Source organism: Phalaenopsis equestris, unplaced genomic scaffold (assembly GCF_001263595.1).
Source record: "Phalaenopsis equestris unplaced genomic scaffold, ASM126359v1 Scaffold000154, whole genome shotgun sequence".
NCBI lineage: Eukaryota > Viridiplantae > Streptophyta > Magnoliopsida > Asparagales > Orchidaceae > Phalaenopsis > Phalaenopsis equestris.
This window is the reverse complement of record NW_018164596.1, coordinates 84076-106044: the sequence shown is the minus strand read 5'-3', so window position 1 is coordinate 106044 and position 21969 is coordinate 84076. Positions and strand designations below refer to the sequence as shown.

General features: G+C 34.7%; 1 protein-coding gene across 1 annotated transcript in view; it reads right to left on the bottom strand.

Annotated features, from left to right (window-relative positions):
* Positions 1 to 16996, bottom strand: part of LOC110021959 (GPCR-type G protein COLD1) — an 89713-nt gene extending 72717 nt beyond the window's left edge. Inside the window, exons 1-4 of the mRNA XM_020720694.1 lie at positions 16520 to 16996; positions 13953 to 14053; positions 12325 to 12432; positions 2756 to 2876 (exon numbers count right to left, since the gene is read on the bottom strand). Coding sequence (XP_020576353.1) covers positions 2756 to 2876; positions 12325 to 12432; positions 13953 to 14053; positions 16520 to 16734 — 545 coding nt within the window. The 5' untranslated portion in view covers positions 16735 to 16996. The remainder of the gene's footprint in view (positions 1 to 2755; positions 2877 to 12324; positions 12433 to 13952; positions 14054 to 16519) is intronic.
* Positions 16997 to 21969: the final 4973 nt, after the last annotated feature.

Genomic DNA, 21969 nt, shown 5'->3' with positions numbered 1-21969 from the left:
ACTTATGCCTCGTACATAAGCATCGAAAACCGAACCAAGAAGCAAGGAAATAAAAGAACAAAAATGGGGTGAGAGAGAGGAGACACTGATCCATCTAAAACAACGAAAAAGAAGACTGGATCAGCTCTCAAAAGACTCCTATCGGAAAGACCTGGAAAAGTAGGGCCCGGGGTCTTTCCTGACAAACATAAAACATCCATTCGCGTTGATTCTCCAAACCCCAATGACGTGGGACTAATCAAATCGACCAAATACTCTTCCAAAATGAGATTTAAAATTTTCCAAACTTTGAAAGGAAAATAAACGCGGGGAGAACATCGTCAATATTTCCAAATTCGTATTAAATTCGAAATTCTTCCAACTCAATCCATAATTCCATATATTGAGTAAGCACAGAAATCTTCCTACCAAACCACATAAATGGAATTATGGATTAAGACATTATTAAAATTATAGACGGCTCCTATAATTCCATTGCGAGTAAATGGTCGATTGTACTAACAAGTTAGTACAGGCTGACTCTAGAATCCGTGTTACATGAACATTTGCCTTAAGTGTAAGTTCTTATCGGTCAGTAAGTTGAAATATGACATTGATTGTGTTGCTTATTTTTCTCCTGATGTTTGTGTCTTTCAGAATTGTCATTCGGGGATGATGCTTGGAACTGCTAAGCGGGTAGTCGAGCTATACTTCTTCCACAAAAATGACATTGATGACACGTACACGCAAACTCATAATTGTAGTATTCTCTCTCTACTACTTGTCCCATTATACTTTTACATTTTAGCTTGGGTCATCTCAGTTTTCACTATTTAAAATAATTGCACCCTCTGATCTTTATTGATAAAAATTCATCTACTCTTAAATATGAAATTTTTCATTTAGTTAAATAGCATCGTGTACCATATCCACCCCACCATTACACTCATTCCTCAACATTTTTATTGATTCATAGTGATTTATAAGAACCTCTCGAATTGTCAGCTACACCAATAAACAGCAGTTTCTTAGTCTAATTAATAATCACACTCGGATGACTTGAGTCTATATATTAAAGGATAAATCTAAAGTTGCAATCACTTTCAAAAATTTCTACTCCTTCATTTTGACTCAATTCAAAGCCTCCCATTCAAGTCCTTCGAACCGACGATGGTCGTGAGTACTTTAACTCTATTTTGAAAAAATTCTTGGTGAATAAGAGCATCCTCCATCATAGCTCCTGTACGAATACCCTCAACAAAATGGGGTAGTCGAGCGAGAAAATCAACTCCTTCTCGAAGTGGCTTGTTCTATTACGTTTCAAACTAATATTCGCAACCTATGTCAAAAACATAGGAATCGGGTGGTTTGTAGGTAAAAATTGAAGTTTGGGTTGTTGACATGTTATACATAAGAATTGGGTGATAGGTATATAAAGGCCCCTTATTTTAAATGTTTCATTACTCAAGTGATTATTAAAAAATCAAAATATCAATATAGAATAATGATTTGTTTCAATCTCCATTTACTTCTAATCAACCAAAATAAATTCATTTGAAATATTTCATGTACTCTTCCAAATCCTATTGCAAAAGCATATGAAGGAAAAAACACACACACACACTAAGTAACAAAGCTACACAAGGTTGTGGATATTACTTTTTTTTATAGTTTAGACAATTTCTTTTTGTTTTTTGTCATAGAAATTGTAACAAAGTGGCCCATTTTTGTGTGAGGCATGCTTTAGAAAGGTCTTTCTTATGGGAGGTTCATACTTCTGACCCTGATTTTTTTAGCGTGATTGAGGAAGATGTCAATCACGCTGATTCTTTTGGGTAGTTTTTCTAGCTCTCCTTTGTAGTTTCGCCTTTTATTTTTATTGCAAATAGCACCTTCAAGGAAGAGAATCTGGAAAAAAAATTAGCCATAAGCAAGTGAATAATGCGATCCATAGAAGAACAGAGATAAGGGTGAAGGACACATTGTCATTAAATTTATACACTTGCTTTTATCCGTGATAACATTTGCAATGACAATTCATTTGTATGAATAACATTAATAACTTGCTATGCTTCCTATATCAAAATGAAAGCTACATAAAGACATTAAAGGGATAATTACATGCATAGCACTTGAAATATTTCTATTTACAAAACTAGCATCAAGTTTTTTTTTTTTTTTTTTGAACTATTGGATTAATGCATTTATGAGATCAAACCATTGCGAATTTGATATAAATGAAAAATATGGGTTTTGGTTTTATCGTAGATTTTGATATTTGAGAAGAATGTCAAATAAGGATGAAAGAGGGTGCTAGATTTTTAACTAGCAATGTTTCAAGTGCAATGATGTAATTGCTCCTACATTAAACATACAAACTTATACCGCCAAATCATTCCGGTCATACCAGCCTTGCATGTAAAACTGTAATGAACTGATAACCATACCCAACACAAGGCAACCATCCCCAAAAGCATGGCCCATTGAGCCTATTAACCAGAATGCTGGCTTGGAAGGGGATAATAATTTCAGTGGTATACGAGTAATTAGGAAGATTATAAGTGGGATAGGTAACATGGAAAATTCAAAAAATCAGCTCAATGAAATTCTTCGCAATTCCATAACATTGAGACTATATTTGGTGATAATTTTAATTTTGTTAAACCCTGTTGGTTATCATATGCATGTCCCATCCAAAACCAAGACTGACGAGCAAAAATAGTTCCATTGATTACATTTATGAAGTAATATATTTATGGCTACAAATGAAAGGCACCTGATGAACAGGGACAAATAACTGTAAGGCAGGTTGACAGCTCCAAACCCAGATAGCACGGCCATTACAGTTACGCCTATTACTCCAATTCTACTAACTAACTGAGGCATTGTGAAGAATCCTGAAACAAAACGTACGTCAAAGTTACAAGAATCGTGAGGATTTAACTGATACAGAGTTCAGAAAAAAAACAATATAAAAACAGAACAAATCACACAAATCATTTAGGTCATTTTAGTGTACATAGGATAAAAAATAGCAAGAAAATGTAAGTTCACCATTCACTAGTCATGCAAAAGAAATACATTAATATCAGAGATAGCTCATAGAAGGTAACAGATATGCAAAGTAGTCATTCCGGAATAATTTTCACTAGTGTAATGATACAAATGTTGACTTGTTGCTAGATTTTTGTGAGAACAAAACAAGACTATTGGAAAAAAAAAATATTTTTTCACAAATTACTAGGAAAACAAAATATGGTGGCACAATAATAACATGACCACCATGGGGCCCAAAATGATTGGTTAAATCACCATAAATTAAGAGGCTAGACAACTCATATGTGACCATCACCAGCAACCTTGAATATACAACACCGCCCAAGACCAAAAATGTTAAACCCTAAAAGTAAAACAACAACAACAACAAGCCTTTGTCCCACTAAGTGGGGTCAACCACAAGAATCTTTTTTCTCCAATGAGTCTTATTGAGTGTCATATTTTCATTTAATTCTAATAAATTAAGATTATTTTTTATACAACATGCACAAATCTTTTTAGGCCTGCCTCTACCTTTCTTAACATAAGTCAAATTTAAAACATCTATTCTCCTAACTAGGATCAGGTGGTTGATGTTTAGCATAGTCATACCATCTAAGACGACTCTCTCTATTTTTGTCTATCATTGGAGCTACTACAACCCTTTCCCAGATATATTTGTTTCGCAATTTGTACCCTCAAGTAAAAACTCTAAATACAAAATTGTAGCTTAGTTTTTATTTTTATTTTTTTCATGAAATCAACAAGATCAATTGTTGTAAGGGGGGTAGAGATTTCTATGCATATTATACAGCATCAATAGCTTATTTTTATAGGAAATCTTGTAGTGCTCCAGTCGTGTCCTGGGAATAAAAACTCCTGACAAAGATAAAGAAAAATACAGGAAGCTGGAAAATAGATGGTTAGAAAACATGTAAGACTAAAAAGGTAATTAGCACATTGTCAAATACCTTATGAAAGGACAACAGAGAGAGAGTGCAGAGATTTCTCCAAGAAGTAGATGCTCAGCCGAGTCAAATAATATGAATGGAGTTGTAGTAGCAAGAAGACAAGGTCTTTATATGTATACCTCTAGAGTTGGAGATGTAAATATGCTTCAAGAAAAATAAGAGCAGGTGGAGTTGATGTTCCAAAAGGAGGTGGAGAAAAGTAAGGAGAGAACTCAAAAATATAGCATCCACTGAAATATATAACAAGTTGGGTAGTTTGGACATAGGATTGACAACATTCAAAGAATGAGAGCCTGTAACAGTATACTAAATAGTACAAGAAGAGTTTTTCGCCAATTAGAAAGGAATTTACAATACAGACAAAACTAAAATCTTCAAGTGTGGCAAGAAAATGGGCCTTTCCCAAGATAGAGAATGGAGAAGCAGGTAATATACCAATGGTGAAACATGACATGATTAATAAGGCAGCATGCAGTAAAAATTGCCTCCAGAAATGAACATGAAACATTCATATGGAACATCAAGAATTGGGCAAAGTCAAAAAAAAATAATGCTTGCATTTAATAGCATCATTCTGTTAAAATATAAAAATACACGAATTTTATTAAATAAGCTTCATATTGACATGGAGACGAGTTAAATTAAAACAACATAAACTCTAAAGCATTATTAATACAAAAAATTTTAACCATAATAGAAAAATAAATATTTTTTCTATAAAAAGATGTGGAATGTAAACAAGACTTCGAACTTATACATGAGAAAATATATCCATGTGGCTCCGAAGTGATTATGTCATGACACGGTCTAATAGCTTGAAATTAACCAAATCAGGAACAGCAGTCGGAGAGTATAACCTTTACACAACTATCCACATAATTATAGAATCTTCCAATTTATAAAAGGGCCACTAAAATACGCAAAGTGCAATAAGCATCCAGAAACAACAACATAATCTGAAAATTACATCTCAAACCAGTACTGAACAGCATATCAATATCTGAAGAAAACAATAAAAAAAAAAACTACAAACACAACATAACTAGTACCTATCAAATATAGTCCTGTAAACCAAATACCTCCAACCAAACATATCAACTAAAGTTTTTCTTCTCCTGAAAGAAAACAATAATTTCAACTATAAGTTTGACTTCACAACAACAACAACAACAACAACAAAGCCTTAATCCCACTACGTGGGGTCGGCTACATGAATCCTTTTTCTCCATTGCGTCCTATTTAGTGTCATATTTTCATTTAGTTCTAGTAAATTAAGATCATTTTTAATACAATAAGCCCAAGTCTTCCTAGGTCTACCTCTGCCTTTCTTAACACAAGTCGAATTTAAAACATCTACTCTCCTAATCGGATCATCTAATGGTCGACGTTTAATATGACCAAACCATCTAAGACGACTTTCTCTAATTTTGTCTGTCACAGGAGCTACACCAACCCTATCACGAATATATTCATTCCGCATTTTGTCTCTAAGAGTAAAGCCACTCATCCACCTAATCATTCTCATCTCGGAAACATTTAACTTATTATTCCATTTCCATGAGCACAATAAATAAATTGCTTAGAAAAAATATGTAGGAAGTAATTATAATAAAAAATTATTTATCATTCTTGTTTGGTTTAATATGTATCTCCGTGTTCTCTATCATAATTAGTGTTCTCTATCATAATTATATAAATCTTAAAAAGTTATTTTTAAAATTTATTTGACAAGTATTATTATTATTTTGTTTTTGGGATAATTGCATAATGATCGACGAAAAATCATGCTTCCAATGTCGGATTCTTCGACAATTGTAATTCTTTGGTTTTGGCGGTTAATAGTTTTTTGTTTGGACGTTACTGTTAGCATATAAACACCCAAAATATAATTATCAAACCGTAACACTTTTATTAACTTATAAATCTCTATATTACAAATCTCACTCCAACTAATAAAAAAAGAAGGAAGAAATAAGCCAAAAATTAGGTATTTCATTCAACATATGTGTTTTAAATAGCGTTTACAATATTTAAGAAAATAAACCCAACAAAACCCTCTTATTACACAACTTTCAACACTCTCCCTCAAGATGGGAAAAAGATATTCACTAAGCCCATCTTGCCACAAAATATAGCTAACTTCACTGCACTAAGTACTTTAGCGAGGCAGTCTGCCACCTGCTCTCTAGTAGCTACATGACTTTGTTTCAACACTCTATTATTCAGCTTCTCCTTGATGAAGAATATACTAACCTCCACATGTTTAGTTTTATTGTGTTGCACCGGGTAGTTAGCAATGTTGATTGCCAACTTATTGTCACACCACAACTTCGTTTGAGTTCCATGATCAACTTTGAGTTCAACTAACAAGGCTTTCAACCACATTATCTCCACAAATCCTAATGTCATGGCTATGTATTCTATTTCTATTGTTGATCTTGATACAACTGGCAATTTCTTGCTCTTCCGTGAGACCAAGTTATCATCTACAAACATGTAGTATCCTGATATAGACCATCTGTCATTGACACAACTTGCTCAGTCCGAATCACAAAAGCCCTCAATATCTACTTGCCCATTCTTTCTGGATATCAACCATTTATCTGGTGCACTCTTCAGATATCACAAAATCTGATATGTTGCATCCATATGACCCTTCTTTGGATACTGCATGTAGTGGCTCACCACACTTACTACAAAAGAAATATCAGATCGAGTGTGACACAAATAAATTAGGCAGCTCACTAGCTTCTGATACCTCCCATGTTCAATTGATTCACCTACCTCTATACTGACCTTGACATTCCGATCAATTAGAGAGATGACAGGTTTACACTCTCGCATACATGTCTTCGTGAGAATATCCAATACGTACTTTCTCTAGGATAGAACCATCCCCTCAGGTCCATGAGCTACTTTAATCCCAAGAAAGTATCTGAGTTATCTCAAATCCTCTACCTAACATGTCTTCCCATTCTTCCCTCTAGTTGGGCAGTCTTTGCCTCATCATCACCAATGACAATTATTTCATCCATATACACAACAAAATGATAGTGTTCCCTTCATGTTGTCGAAAGAATACCTTGCGGAATGCATTGATACCGATATCTCATGCCAACTATTATAATTCTAAACTTGTCAAACAAGGCATAAGAAGAATACTTCATGCCATCATTGACTTCATGTCCCTACACACCTTGCCCACTGTCTAGGATGTACTGAATTCTGCTGGTATCTCCATATATACCTTTCTATTCATAATCACAAAAGTATCAAAAGCATTCTTTATATCCAGTTAGTGGAGTCTCCATCCACCATTCACTGTTAGAGAAGCCAGTGTGATCATCGTGCTCATCTTTGCTGTTGGTGGAAAAGTTCCATCGTAGTCAATGTCATGTGTCTAAATGTAACCTTTTTCCACTGCTCATGCTTTGTGTCTCTCTGTATTCCATTCTGGAGTTTGCTTTACCATGACTATTCACTTGCATCTATTGTCTTCTTCTCTGCTGGTAGTGGTACAATCTCACATGTTCAATTTTTATCAAGAGCTTCAAGCTCTTAATGCATCGCCACTTTCAACTTAGGATCCTCTTTAGCAACGTCCCAACAGTTAGGTATAGAGATATAGTCCAAAGATGCAATGAATGCTCCAAGCAAATGCAATGAATACACACCACAAACATTTCCCTTCCTCCTTTACACTCGATTTCGATATATGTCATATATTCGTGCGGCGGAAGGACTGCAAGAGGTGCTGCGACGGAGACCTAGAAATGAAGCTGTGGAGGCATTCTGGACAGATGGTTGTGGCAGGCCGGACAGACCGGGGGAACCTAAATTATCAATCTCCTTAGCCTTTTCTCCCACCCACTTAGTTTCTTGAATACATAAGATATTAATTTTCCTATGAATCATAATATCAACTAATTCCATTAATTTACCATTGAGAGTGCCTATATTCCAAGATCCTATCCTAATATTAGTTTCATTAGTTTCATGGACTAACTTCTTTACCCGCATTCGCCCGTAATGTGGGAACCCTTGCTTATTTAACACTACACCCGGGCGCCGGTGTAGCGGCCCTTGCACACTTTTCACTGTATTCAGGCTATACAGCGCGTCGCTTCTAGGGGACGCCCTAGCACTTACACAATGATCAAAAGGATTCATGTCATGATTTTTTCGACAAGTTTTACGCTGGCTGTCGACTACCTAACGCAACCCTCCACTTTTCTCATCCGGGCTTGGGACCGGCAACGGCAGTGTTTATAAGTTTGACTTCACGAGTAATTAAAATTTTATTATGCATTAAATTATGATATTTATGTTATGCATAAATGACGACAAGAAAACGATGCTTATTAATTTATAAAACCTTAAACTTTCACATTAATTTTATTCTTTCCCGTTTCACTTTAAGCATTTACCATTTTAATATTCTTAATAGTCATGACAGGATTACCGTCTTATGCAAAGGTATCATACAAATATACTCAAAGGTATTCTCCAAATGTGCTCGTAGGTACCCTCAAAAAACAATGTACCCGAAAATACCGTCAATTTGCACCCAAAGGTACACCTTTACCATTTCCTTTAATATGCACGGCATCCCCTGTTAGTATCATCTGGGGACAATCTTATATAACTTAAAATTTATATTTCATTTTATATCAATTTAAAACCTATAAAAATATATATTCATATGTCTATTATTTTTCTCCCATTTATAATACCATTTCAGATATTCAAAATGTTAGACATAAATGAAATATTTGTTCTAAACCATTTAATAAAGCAATTATTCATTTACTGATGTATTAATTTAATATATAAAAGAAAATAATCACTCATTTTTCTTTACAAGAGACTTTTGAAATACTTCTCCACTAACTTCTTTGGCCAACCACCTATATTAATTAAATGTGCAAATTATTATAATAATCTCATCTAAAGAAAGCTTAAATATACATATCAGCATATCATTAAATTGACACATAATAATCAGTATATTATTCTTTATCTTAAAAGGTCTGGTTTGTTCTTTCAGAAGGCTCCTTTTTTCTCCCCTTAATTTCAAAACAATAACTCACGAACGTCAAGTACTTCCTAATTCAAGTAAACTTTATTTTAACATTACTTAGCTTCCTCAAGTCTGCCCTACCCAAACTCACATTCGATGTTTCTCCTCCCTTAGCTTTGGCTCGGCCCTTCCACCTCTCAATCTAAACTTGACACAGAGCAGCTCATGTCATCTTTCCTTCTTCTAGCATGTGAGCACCGCCAGAAGCTAAACTAGCCTTCCTCTTCTCCATCGGTCGCAGCTCGAGAAAACTCAACAGAGCAGTGCACGCAAGGTTCGAATCTTCTTCCTCCTCTTCCTTTGTGCACACCTGGTTTGAATCCTTTGGTCTCAGCGAACTCAACCTCACATAGAGGCTTCGGCTCCCGATTCTATCCGGAGTCATGCACACAACTCCTTCCTCCTCTTCGTCTGCACACACGAAGACTAGCAAAGCCGTTCGACTAGGGCACGAAGTTTTCCTTCTCCTTCAACTTCTTCTTCCCTCTTTGATTCTTCTCTCGCTCTCTCTCACTCTCAATCTTTGTTTGCTCTGTGATGGTTAGGAGTGAACAACGATCGAGAGATGCCCTCCCCCTCTCGATTTTACTTAACGAATCATCCTAACATCTCGAATTCATTATTATTAGTATTATTATTCTTTTATCCTTTTATTTAAAATTCAGTTATTACAGATTATTAGCAAAAAAAAAATAAAAAATCTAAACCCTATGAGAATGACTTGGACCAATAATATTAGAGGAACTAACTCCAAAAAAACCACTAGAACTCATCATAGAAGAAAGAAAATACCTAATGAAGTTTATCTAACTTAGAGGCATCATATTCAAATTTGGATAAAAAGAAGATTGAAGGACCTCATATGTCAAGCCATAAATTCCATATACTTCAACCCTCTACCAGACATCTTACTCACTCTGAGATCCATATAAAACATCTAGAAGGAGCAAGCCTTCCAAGGCATAGGAAAGGTAGAAACAATAGCAAAAGTGAAAGCTAGTGCAAATAAAAGTCGAGGAAGGGGGAAATTATCATTTACTTATCATGTGTGAAAAAATAATAGAATCTAAATCCAACGTGTACAAGAAGACAAAGCTATAACAAACCCAAAAGAGGAAATGGCATGGGAGGCTGCTAAAACTGTTAAAAAATGTTGAACAATGCAAGCATAATTATACTAAGAAAGAGTGGCAGAGGAAAGCAGAGATCTATAAAAATGTTGAACAATGTGATCATAAATTTTTTGAGAAACTGACAAACCGTGAAGAGATGATAGAAGTGGAAGTCTCGATAGTAAACATAGAGAAGCCAAAGGCATGCAAGGTAGTAGAGGTATAACTGAATTTAGCCCAATAATGTTCAGAAGGATGATTGGCATGGGCACAATACTAGCGAGTAAAAATATTGGTCTCCCACAACCGCAAACATTGTCAAATCAATCACTATGGAAACAACCACCAAGATCTCTCATAGTAAAAGCATATTAAATAAAAATCAAAGAATAAAAAATCAAAAGCTTAGCAACCTAAAGAACTTAGAGGAAATTAGTTGCAATGTTGGGAATTATGGAATTAACTATGAGAAAAAGGTCAAAATAATCCTTAGGCGACTTATGCGGGATCATTTTAGTCTCAGCTATCTATTGTATTCAATTTAGTCTCCTCCAAATATTGGATTACTTCAAATCAAATTTCAAGAGACAATGGACTATTCTAGATAAGATTTGATAAATCATAGGATTAAATTGGGAAAAAAATTTGCGTACATAAGACGTACGCAGAGTTGCGTACGTATGTAACCTGCAAACAGGTTACAGGGAGGATATTCGGAGGTTATAACCGCGTTATAGCCTCTGTAAACTCCCTGTAACCTACCTATATATGAAAACAGAAGCGCGGAACTTACTAAAAGATACAGGTAGGTTACAGGGAGGTTACAGGAGCTATAACGCGGTTATAACCTCCAAATATCCTCCCTGTAACCTATTTTCAGGTTACAGACGTACGCAGCTCTGCGTACGTCTTATGTGCGCAATTTTTTTCCTTAAATTGGACGCATTAATAGCTAGGATTAAAATGGCTTCATTTAAATAATCTTGGAATTGGTTTGACCTTTTTCTTAATTTGCCAAAATTTTGGGTTGTGGATGTTTGAGGGATAAGATTTAGAGACAAATTAGAAAAAAAAAATTCTCGTTTTGTTTCTAATAGACTATCAAATCGAACAAATTTGAACAGCGAGCTTATAATATTCCTGGATGGTCATAATGATGAAGAGAAATATCAAAATAGAAGTAATATAATGGGAGATACATTTTGTTAAAAATAATTGGAACAAAGAAAGATTGCATCTTCATGTTAACCTTTAAAACATGGCGATTCAAACAATTGAAGGATCAAAAATATTGAGTAACCAGGTAAAACTAATGAATTCAAATGTTTACCATTATGGTAGTTTAACAATTCCATCGTGATCTAGAGGATATATATAAAAGTGATGGAGTTTATCATTAGAATAGAAAAGAAAGCATAAGCCCTCAGTCATAAGAGATAATTGGAACCATTGTATTTTATTATGGTATTTATTGGACTGAGAGTGGAAGAAAATAACAGATTAAGCATTGAGGAAGAATCATAGCCTGGGTATTAGGCAAAGGGTAACATCAACTAAAATGGATGGGTAAAAGGGTGTGGTGTACACATGCAGTGATATGTGAGGGTTGAGCAAGAAAACAATATGCAACGCAAGCCAGCACAATAAGGTGCCACACATCTGTGTTGGCTGCGTACAGAAGGCAGGCGCAAATGGTAGGGTTACGAGTGGGCGCACTTGGTGTGGTCATATGAGATAGTCAAATGTCATTGAATATGGAGCTAGCATAAGGAGAAAAATTTCAAGAGAGATTAGTCACAAGCATGAGAGATCACAAGCAAGTGGGTGGATCAAGATCACAACAGAGCATTTGAGACCGACCAAGTATTTAAGATCCCAACAAACAATGAGATCGTGAGCGGGCTAAGTGGAAAGCAACAACTAAAATAGGTTTTCCTACACTAACAAAAACAATCTAAATCAAAAAATTAAAGCAGTATTTAAAAGTTCAATGCAATAGAAAACAATGATTAGCCTCAAAAATATAAAATGCCAATTAAAGCATCCACCAAAAACATTGTAAATTTGATAATCATAAGAAAGGTGGATACAACTATATTTGAGCATAAAATTATAAAGATCAATGCTTAAAATTATATAAACCCACCTTTCTCAGGAGAAGGCATAGGAAAGTGAATTCCCATGCGCCAAAAAGCATAAAGGAAAGCTAGTAAGAATATAACTGCCCCAAATGCAACTCGTTCTTTCCTCAATCCTATCATAGAAAAGAAAACTATGTCAATTATTTATATGAATGTATGTGTATATAGAGACACGCACACACATACCATCAAATATGAAGTATAACAAAATACAATGATATGGAAGATAAATTTGCATGTTTTCCATATATTTTCCATATAACCATTTTTTTATGTATATTCTAATAATAAAAAATAGGGGCAATATTTAGTGTAGACACGTGGTTATTAACAAAAGTCGCACAAAAGCTCCTTTGCTTACAGTTTAAACACCCGAGCACAACAAACCCCAACAACAACAATAAGAAGCTTTTATGCCACTAATGGGGGTCAGCTACATCAATCATTTTTCTCCATCGTGTCCTACTGAGTGTCAATTTTTCATTTAATTCTAATAAATTAAGATCATTTTTTACCCTTCTTTTCTTTCATTAAAGTGTCAATTAATTGGCTGTGACATGTGGTAGTTCATTGAGGGGATGTTTGTTAGTTTTGTAACTAATTAATGCATAACAATAGAAAACTAAACGTTGCATCTTATATTATACATTCTCAATCATGGAAATAAATATATGAAGGAAATCAATCAAACTCTAATTGAACTATATTAATGGATTCATATAAACCAAGAAATGGCAATTAAAGTTCACAAACTTAAAGCTTCAAAAAGTAGCTCCTCCATCCTGCTTTTAACCTGTTCAAACATTGCAATACATAAATTTATAATGAAATTACTTTCCCAACGATAGAACGCACCCACCACTCAAAAGAAGGTGGCCATGGAGACATGATCAATTGCATCCATTGTAGCTTGGGGTTATAGGTTTGAGTCATAGAAAGACTCTTTGCAATGAGAGGTAAGGTTGTATGCATTAGCCCCTTGGCGAACCCTGTACTTGGTTAAGAGCTCGCACATACGCCTTGTTTATATGGTTTTGACTCGATCAATGTTTAAATAACATATGGAAGATTGGGGAAAAAAATGCTCTAGATCTCCTAGCCCTTTGAAAACTTGATTAGCCATTTATTATATCATGCTTTTGCATAACCAGATATTTGAAGCAATAACAAGTGAATCACACTCATCATCTATATATTGCCAGCCTTCTTGTGCTGAAATTTCTTGTTAAAAGTGCATGTCTCAAGTTTAAACATTGCATCAATCAAAAGTTTACATCACTTATTTAACTTGTAGACGATTTCATGAGCTGTCTTTGCAAGCTTGGTTGTGACAGCTAAAATTTATTCACTCTAAGTTCAACTGTCATAGTCACACTAAGATAATGTTTATAGTAGAACGAGAGATGCAGCGCTTAACAAAATAAATGAAGATTAAAGATTAAAGAAGCCAACCCCAAATAAGTAGAAAAATTCTACTGGTTGATTATGAAGATAATGATGATGCATAAAGAGATAGGCAAGTCAAGTAACATCAATAACATTAAATTAAAATTGAAAGGATAGCAGTAAGAAAATAAATAAGAATAACAGGAGCAATAGCAGCAGCAGGTGATAAGGGAAACTTAAAACTTACCACTATTTCTCAGCATTAGATAGCAATGATAATATGGTAGCACAAAAACCAGCAATAGAATCAAACAAAATAGGTCAATCTTCCAATTTATCCACCTCGCACTGCAAACAAAGTAACCAACTCATTACTGATGTTTCTGGTAAGAAGAAGTAATAATTGCATGAATATACACAAATTTGGAAAAAAAAATGGATTCAGATTCCCTCAAATTACCCTAATAATGGCATAGGTGCAATTAACCCGTTTCAACTATCCAATCTGTCACAATCCGGCTCGAAGTTTAGAATTTTAATAGCGGAAATAGACAGTCGGACTATTGAGATACACAATAGTAATATATAAATAACAATCCACAGTAACATACAACCATTAATGAGCCACTAACAACAAAATATGTAATACAACATCCAAACCAAATACACAAAAAATCAAGTATATTATAATAATAATACAGAAAGAGCACAAACATAGAAACAATGTTGTCCGATACTTTTTTTCATTTAAACTTCTTTTTCTATAAACATACTATCATATGTATGTCATTTTAATTCAAAAAAGTTTTTATTTAAATTCTATTTTATTCAAATCCTTAAATAATTAGAACGTTTATGTTATTTTTTAATGCATTTTCATCTAAGAATAAATCTCAAAAGCACCACCTAACATTTGGTAGCAATTATGATACAACCATTTCTATTTTCATATATATGTATAATAACATCCCCAACTAGTACCATAAGGAAGCGACGATTGATTAAATTAAACATTTAATTCATTTAATTTTCATTTTCTTTAAATTATTGAGAATATATATTAGTCTTTTCATAGTACAAGAAATCTATATACATTATTAAAGATATGTTACATTATTCAAGTGACTGTGTTGAAATCAAATAGTCAATTAAAATATCAATGCCTGAAATGATTTGGAAATTTTAAATATGATTTTAATTAAATTAAAACATGCATTTTATATATACAATAACTGCATTTGGTACGAGCATAATTATAAATACTCATCTTTACCTTCATATTGTGATATTGCCGCTTAATCTATAGCATTCACTTCCTCTAGTATAGTGTCTTATTCATTAGTTAATCATTTGGCACAACCTCCAATTCATTCATTTTTTGATTGCCTCTATTAGAGAGAAATGTAATTATTTTTAAGTAGTAATAAAATATAATTTAATTGTTTTATCATTTGAATCACATACATATTTGAGCACATGCATAAGAATTCAGTACATAGAAAATTTATAATTATTCATTAAGTTATTGTTTAACTTAATATGTTGTTAAACTGCTTGTTTCAAGAAAAAAATTCTTTGAATTAAAATAAAAAATAAGAGAGTATATTAATTTAAAAAAGTGATTAATTGAAAACAAGTATCAGATAGCATTATTTCTATGTTAATTTCTTGTTTTTAATAGTACTGCTACACTGGATATTCTTATGTGTTTGATTTGGATGATGTTTTACATATTTTATGGTTAAGTAGCTCTTTAATGGTTGGTTGTTATTGTGTATTGTCATGTATGTTAGTAATGTGTATCTCTACAATCCAATCATCTGTTCCCACTATCTGCAGAATTAATTCAATATTTTTTTCAAAGAGAATTTATGGTTTTGGCGAAATCCTACAGCTTAAAATTAACTGGACAACAGAGATGGGATTTATTCCATGGGGCAATTCCGAAGATAACTAACAAGCAAATGCCTAATGCTAGTTTAAGAAACCTTGACAATCGAGAAAAAAATTAAAATTCCTAGTAATGTCCAAAGCTACAAAGAAGTGCAATGAGAAGGAATGGGTACGACATTGTTGTTTGAATTGATTGGAGTGATCAATATCAATACATCTTTAGCAATACATCCACCAAATCCCAACCGACAAAAAACTGAAAGCGTATGTGAATCAATCAAATCAAGCAACAATTGCCAGCTCCTTTCAATAAATCTATGCACTGGTCAGGCAGTGATTTCATGGGGCAAACATTTGATACCCTTAGAAGACTTTCATACTATCAAATCTAAAAGATAAATACCTCACTGCAAACAAACCACAACCAAGCATAGTGAAAAGAAATGTACGTTACACAGCAGTCTGAATTCATTACATTCATTAATCCTCGGCACATCACTAGCAAAAAGAGCAACAGATTTCAACTGAGCCAATAGAACAAGAAAATACATTAAATTAAGCCAATATTGCTGCTATAACTCAACACCAAGATTTCTACGACTTAAATCCTCAAGAACCCGCCAAGCCTTTGGTCCTAGAAGTCTTGCAGACTACTAGGCCCTAAAGCAGGACGACAAATTATGCCCAAAGCTACAACGAAGGACATTAACAAGCAATGAATGTGGCATTGATGTATAAATTAATTACAGAGAACATCCTCAATACGTCACTAGCAAAAGCGCACAAGTTCTCAACCAGCAGGACACTGAAACGTGAGACAATCCACAATTCAACCAAAATTCCCCCCAAAACCTTAACCCTCAAGCGCATGGAATGTGAAACCATTACTCAAAAGCAAAATGGACAAGGGAACGTGCTTACTCTTTGGATAGAACCGGGAGGATCTCAAATAGGACGAGCTGGAAAAGGTTGCAGGAGAATGCAAAGACAAGGCTGAAGAGTATCTGGACGAGTGCACGCTTCTCCTCGTACTCTTTATAGAGACGGCGGTTCAGGAACCAGAGCCCAGCCCAGCCAAGAAGGCATAGTGATCCAATCACCACCGCGCCTTCGTAGATCTTCCATCCCCAGCCCATAGCCACAGCTGCTGCCTTCTCTCGTTCGTTTTTCTTCGCGATGCTTTTCTCGTTCCAACTGGGTCAAATGGATCAACGAATCTGAACTCGCCGGAATCTCCCTAGCCACTTCGCCGCCATCGAATTTGTTCCATTTTTTCAAGCAAGGGCAAAAGGTAGCCGCTCTACTTCCCGACCTGAGCAAGAGCACTATGCCGCGGATCCTTTTGCAATTCGCGGCAACATGGGATTCGAGTCGTCTTCTTTAATGGTTGGGTCTGAAGAAAATTGTTAGGACTTGTAAATTCAGCAGTTGGATGTTATATTTGTATCTAAAAAATATGATTAGAATTTCATTTCAATCTAAAATATTCCACCTCAAAAAAATTGGTTCTGATTGCATATGATCTCCTTGAGTATTAGAAAATTCTCGACAATATAAAAAACTTAAGCTTAGCTCAATATATATATTTTAGCACACATATATAGAGATGCAAGATAAAATAAACTCTGAAAATAACAAACAAAGAATTTGGCCCAATCAAAATAATTTACTTGGAAATTTAAAGTATAGATTTCTACAATTTCTCAGAATTGTGGAAGATGAGATTAGAAAAACTAACTACAACAGTCATAATGGGGCGTATGAACTAGTTGACAATTTGTTTGGCAGTTGTGTCGTAAGTATGCTCATGTCCCAGATTCGAGGCTCGCCTCAAATAACAAATTATCAGTCAAGTGGACTGCCATCTTTCAAAAAAATAAAAATCATAACTGGACTACAATAGCAATATGTGTTGCTGCAACAGTTATAGTTTGTGACTACAGTAATCATAGTTGGGTGCAACAACTGTTGGTGATGGTCGGCAACGACTGGTGATCGTTCACATGCACTTTTCTTCATGAGTTATATGTTAGTCATAAGCATGCTCTCTCTTCTTTTCACCCTTCATGTGAAGAATGAGATATGTTTATAGTTTTTTTTTAGATGAGCATTTTGGTAAAATTAGCCAACCTCTGAAAAAATCTATCGAGCGACATGTTGAATCCTTTAATCATGGGCCTTCTGTTTAACATTTAAGTGTCTTGATGATTTTGAGCTAATTTGATTTCTCCATTAAAGTGTTCAATTTAAAAATTGTTTGGCCCTACAATTAATGCACCAAAAGCCTATAGTTTGATTTACAAGCACAGGTTTTTAGGAAATATTTTGGCAAGGGCTTACCTAACTGCATCGATCCCTTTCTTTAGTACATGTTATACTAGAAGGTAAAACCAAGCGACAAGATGAACAACAATGACGATGATGATAATGAGATGACATTAGAGGAGCATTTGGCTCCACATATTTTTCTTTGTTTTGCTATATTTATTTCCCTAATTATGTACTCCCTTGATCAGGGATTGTATTTTCTTTTTGGCAAACTCGAGTATAAACCTTTTTTCTTATTTTACTGAAAATGTTTAGTATTGTGGCATGGGTATGAGCAAACTGAATGTTTGAACTATTCCAAGTAATATGTGAATGTGGTTGAATATTTTTGAATGATATGAAAAATGTCAAATTTTAACCTAGCGACACAATGCTAGTATCTAGCTCATAGATGTCACTGTTATAGAGTTGTGACTTTGCCTTGTAGCATTGCATCCTAGAAGAACTTGAGAGTTGGGCCTCTCAAGATTTAATTCCAGAGTCATGGTGCCACATTTTGGCACCGTAATGCCCTTTGTCGATGCCTTGGCATATCAGCCCTTCACTGAGGAGTTGAGATTACCCCCTAATTGACCCTCTGAGATCAATCGATAGCACTGTAGCACCAAGGTTCAGCATTACAGCGCTATCAAATATGATTGTCAGTAGAGTTGACACGTGGTAGGCCATGGTGCTACATGTCAGCATCGAGACACGATACATAGCACCTGCACCCCAAGTCAACTTTTTGGGGGTATTTTGGGAATTTGATGATTTTTTTGGATTTTGTTCAATTTAGGTAGTGGTGAGTGGTTTGAGATGATTTTTGGGCAAATTTGGGTATTTTGGGTAATTTTGGGATTTTTGGCAAAAATTAGGATTTTATGGGTGTTTTCGTAATTTGGTGATTTTGGGTTAGAATGGACAAGTAAGCCATGAAACCATGTCAAACTAATAGGAGCCATGTGAAGATAGGAGCCATGTGAAGACTCATGTGAAGACTCATTTTGGATGCTCACTATGTTGGTTCTAACCCTCTTAGCCAAAGAATAGGGGTATAGGTTCATTCATATGAGCTCTCCAAAAGGAGTCAGGTGACCAACTTAAGGGATCACAGGGCCTGGGGTAAGTGAAAAAGTGTAGTGTAGTGAAAAAGTGTAGTGTGTTAGTTAGCCCCACCAAAACCAGATCACCCAGGGTTAGTCCTAAGTTCTGCCCATCCTATAGGGGACACCCCTTGAGCTCCTCCATATTGACCCCACCTACTAAGTGCTAGAGGTTAGGACCAACATGTGGAACTTCAAGTTGAGTAAAGAAGAGTTTGAAATTTCTAATAGTGAGGGTTCCTTTTCTAGTCTTCTAGGAATGGTCAATAGGAAATTCTTATGGCTAAACCTAAGCTACTAAAAAGGAAAAACTAGATCTCAGCAAAAAATGAGGTCAACATATATAATTTACATAAATTAACACAATATATTTACCTTTAATTAAATATAGAAATTTACAAGATAATTCAAGACATCATGATATTTTTTCTAGACTTCTCTGACCATAGGAAACCTACTATAATTATTCCTATAATTTTCCAAATGATCCTTTACTTTATATAATTAAAATAAGCCAAAATGATCACCTTAGCTTGGAAATTAAGGTTAGAAGCATAGAGATGTCCTCTAACCTTGGAAAAGTCAGAGGACATAGTCTCTGTAATGAGAAACAAACCCTCCAAATTTCAAGTCATGGTGAACAAAGTTTGATCATAATAAATTAAAATACTTCATAGGGTATTTAATTCATTAAAAAACAAGGAATAAGAAAATAATTTTTATTTTCAATCCACATTATTCTCCTCTGTTCAATAATAAGATGGTTGTGGTAGCTTCGGTTGAGTCCAATGAACCTTCGGATGAAGTCTCAAGCCCTGGTGAATTGTCTATATATGATTTTGATCAAGGTGGATTTCATGTGTGGTCTAGAGTTATTCTAGAGGCTGTTTCAGATGAGGCTTTGATGAGGAATCAACTCCTCTTACTTTAGGGATGATGTGTGCACAATTAATTTGAGTTTGGTGGACTTTGGAGAGATGTCATGGTCTGAGCTGAAAGTTTGAGCTCAAAATTGGGCTCTCATAGTGGGAATCAAAGGGGAAAGATTGTTGGATTAAGTTTAGGGATGCTTGGAGAGTCTCTTGTGAGATTTCAACAGAGTTTCCCCAAGAATTTGGAACTTGACCGACTTTTTGTAAATCGACAAATACAACAACGCCCAAAAACTTGATCGCGACTTTATATATGTGTTTAATTTCATAAAGATGTATAAATATAATATTCAATAATGTTAAAGTCAAATTTGTCAACGCAAGTATATGTATCGCTCAAGTAATATAGGGCTCTAATGGAGTCCTAGATATCGATCCCACAGGGAGAAGTTAGAACTACGAACTAAGATTTTATAAAAAGCAATACTTCAATTACAACAACGAAGTTCAATTTGCTTATCTGTCGATAATAGGCAATTGAGATAAATATGTAATTTTATCTATAAAATAACTAAATATGCTAATGAAGGTAAAATTGTGATATTCAATATATAAGAAAACATCATTCTCCTTGACAAGAAATTATAGTGAAATGGATAAAGTGAATTAGTTCAAATTATAATGTGTCAAATAGGAGCATGCCTATTCTTTACCCTTTGGTCCAGGCATAAAGAACATTGACTAATCCTATGCTTGGTTACAGATTCTGCGGCTAGGCTGGGAGGATACCGGCTCTCACTTCGGAGCTCCCACGTTCAAATCAATTGGCCAGATTGAAAGTAAATTAAGATCAAAGTGAAAAGATCATCATAATTTCTTAAATATTTTCATGGATTTACCAATTTAAATCATCATTTCACAAATCTCTAGACAAGGAGAAAGACAGAGAAAACTACTCAGATCTCATGGGGAAAATGCAAATCTCATGGGGTTGGGTGGCAACTGCGTGCGAAGGAGACAACGACTGCTGGCTGGCAGCAGCCGATTCAAAGTCATACAAATTTAAATTCAGCCAAAATAAATTATGGGGGATCCTCTAATTTCTCCCCAAGAAAACTCTTTGAAGTTCCTCTGAATCTCTTCCTTTCTTTACAACATCTATAATACAGCACACAGAACTCCTCTTCGAAATAACAAGGAGGAAGAAATTTCTCACTTTCCCTCCACTCTTACAATCTCTCAAAGAATTCCTCACAATTTTCACACTCTAATGGAACCTTTCTAACCTCCAGGAACTCTAGAGCTCTCTCCACCTCCTCTAGACTCTCCTATTTTCGGCCAAAATCTTCCCTTGAATGATGTGAATGAGTTTTCCCAAGAGTTGCTTAAGCACCCTCCAAAATCCAGCCTTATCCAATGCACAAGTACACATAACCGTCGATCTCGTCGTCGGTGGCCTTGATGGTGCCGTCGGCAGGCTTCTGGAGAATTTCGTCTTGCAGCCTCGGGAAAAGCTCACCATCGGCAGCGTCGATGGCGTCGTCAGCGCCTTAGTTAAAATCTCCACATTTTGGTCATTTTCGCTCCAAATTCGCTTCTTTTTGCATCTTTTTGCTCCATTGACCCTAATTTATCATTCCTGCAACAAAACATAAAAAATATCTTTCTTTAAAGTGCAATATCATCAAAAAGAGTATAAAATAGGTATGAAAATCTCAACATATTTTCCTTTGGTCAAAATCCCCCAAACTTAACTATTACTTGTCCTCAAGTAATTTTAGTACTATATAAAACTTATGATCTATTGTAATAAAGTTTTAATTCAGAAATACTATAAGTTTGATTTAAATAAATATTATAGTGAGATTTTCAGAAAAAAATCTAAGTAATTGAATTAACTCTGCAGCCACAAGATTATCTAGTCATCAAGTTTAAGAGTTCTAGTTTTCTATTCATTTCAAGAATGAATATATGTTGTAATATCAAGTCACTTACAATATTCAAATGAACTTCATGAGAACACTATTAGTAAAAGATGCTAATCCATAAATATAAGTTCAGGAATGTATTTAGGTTTTCCCTTTAG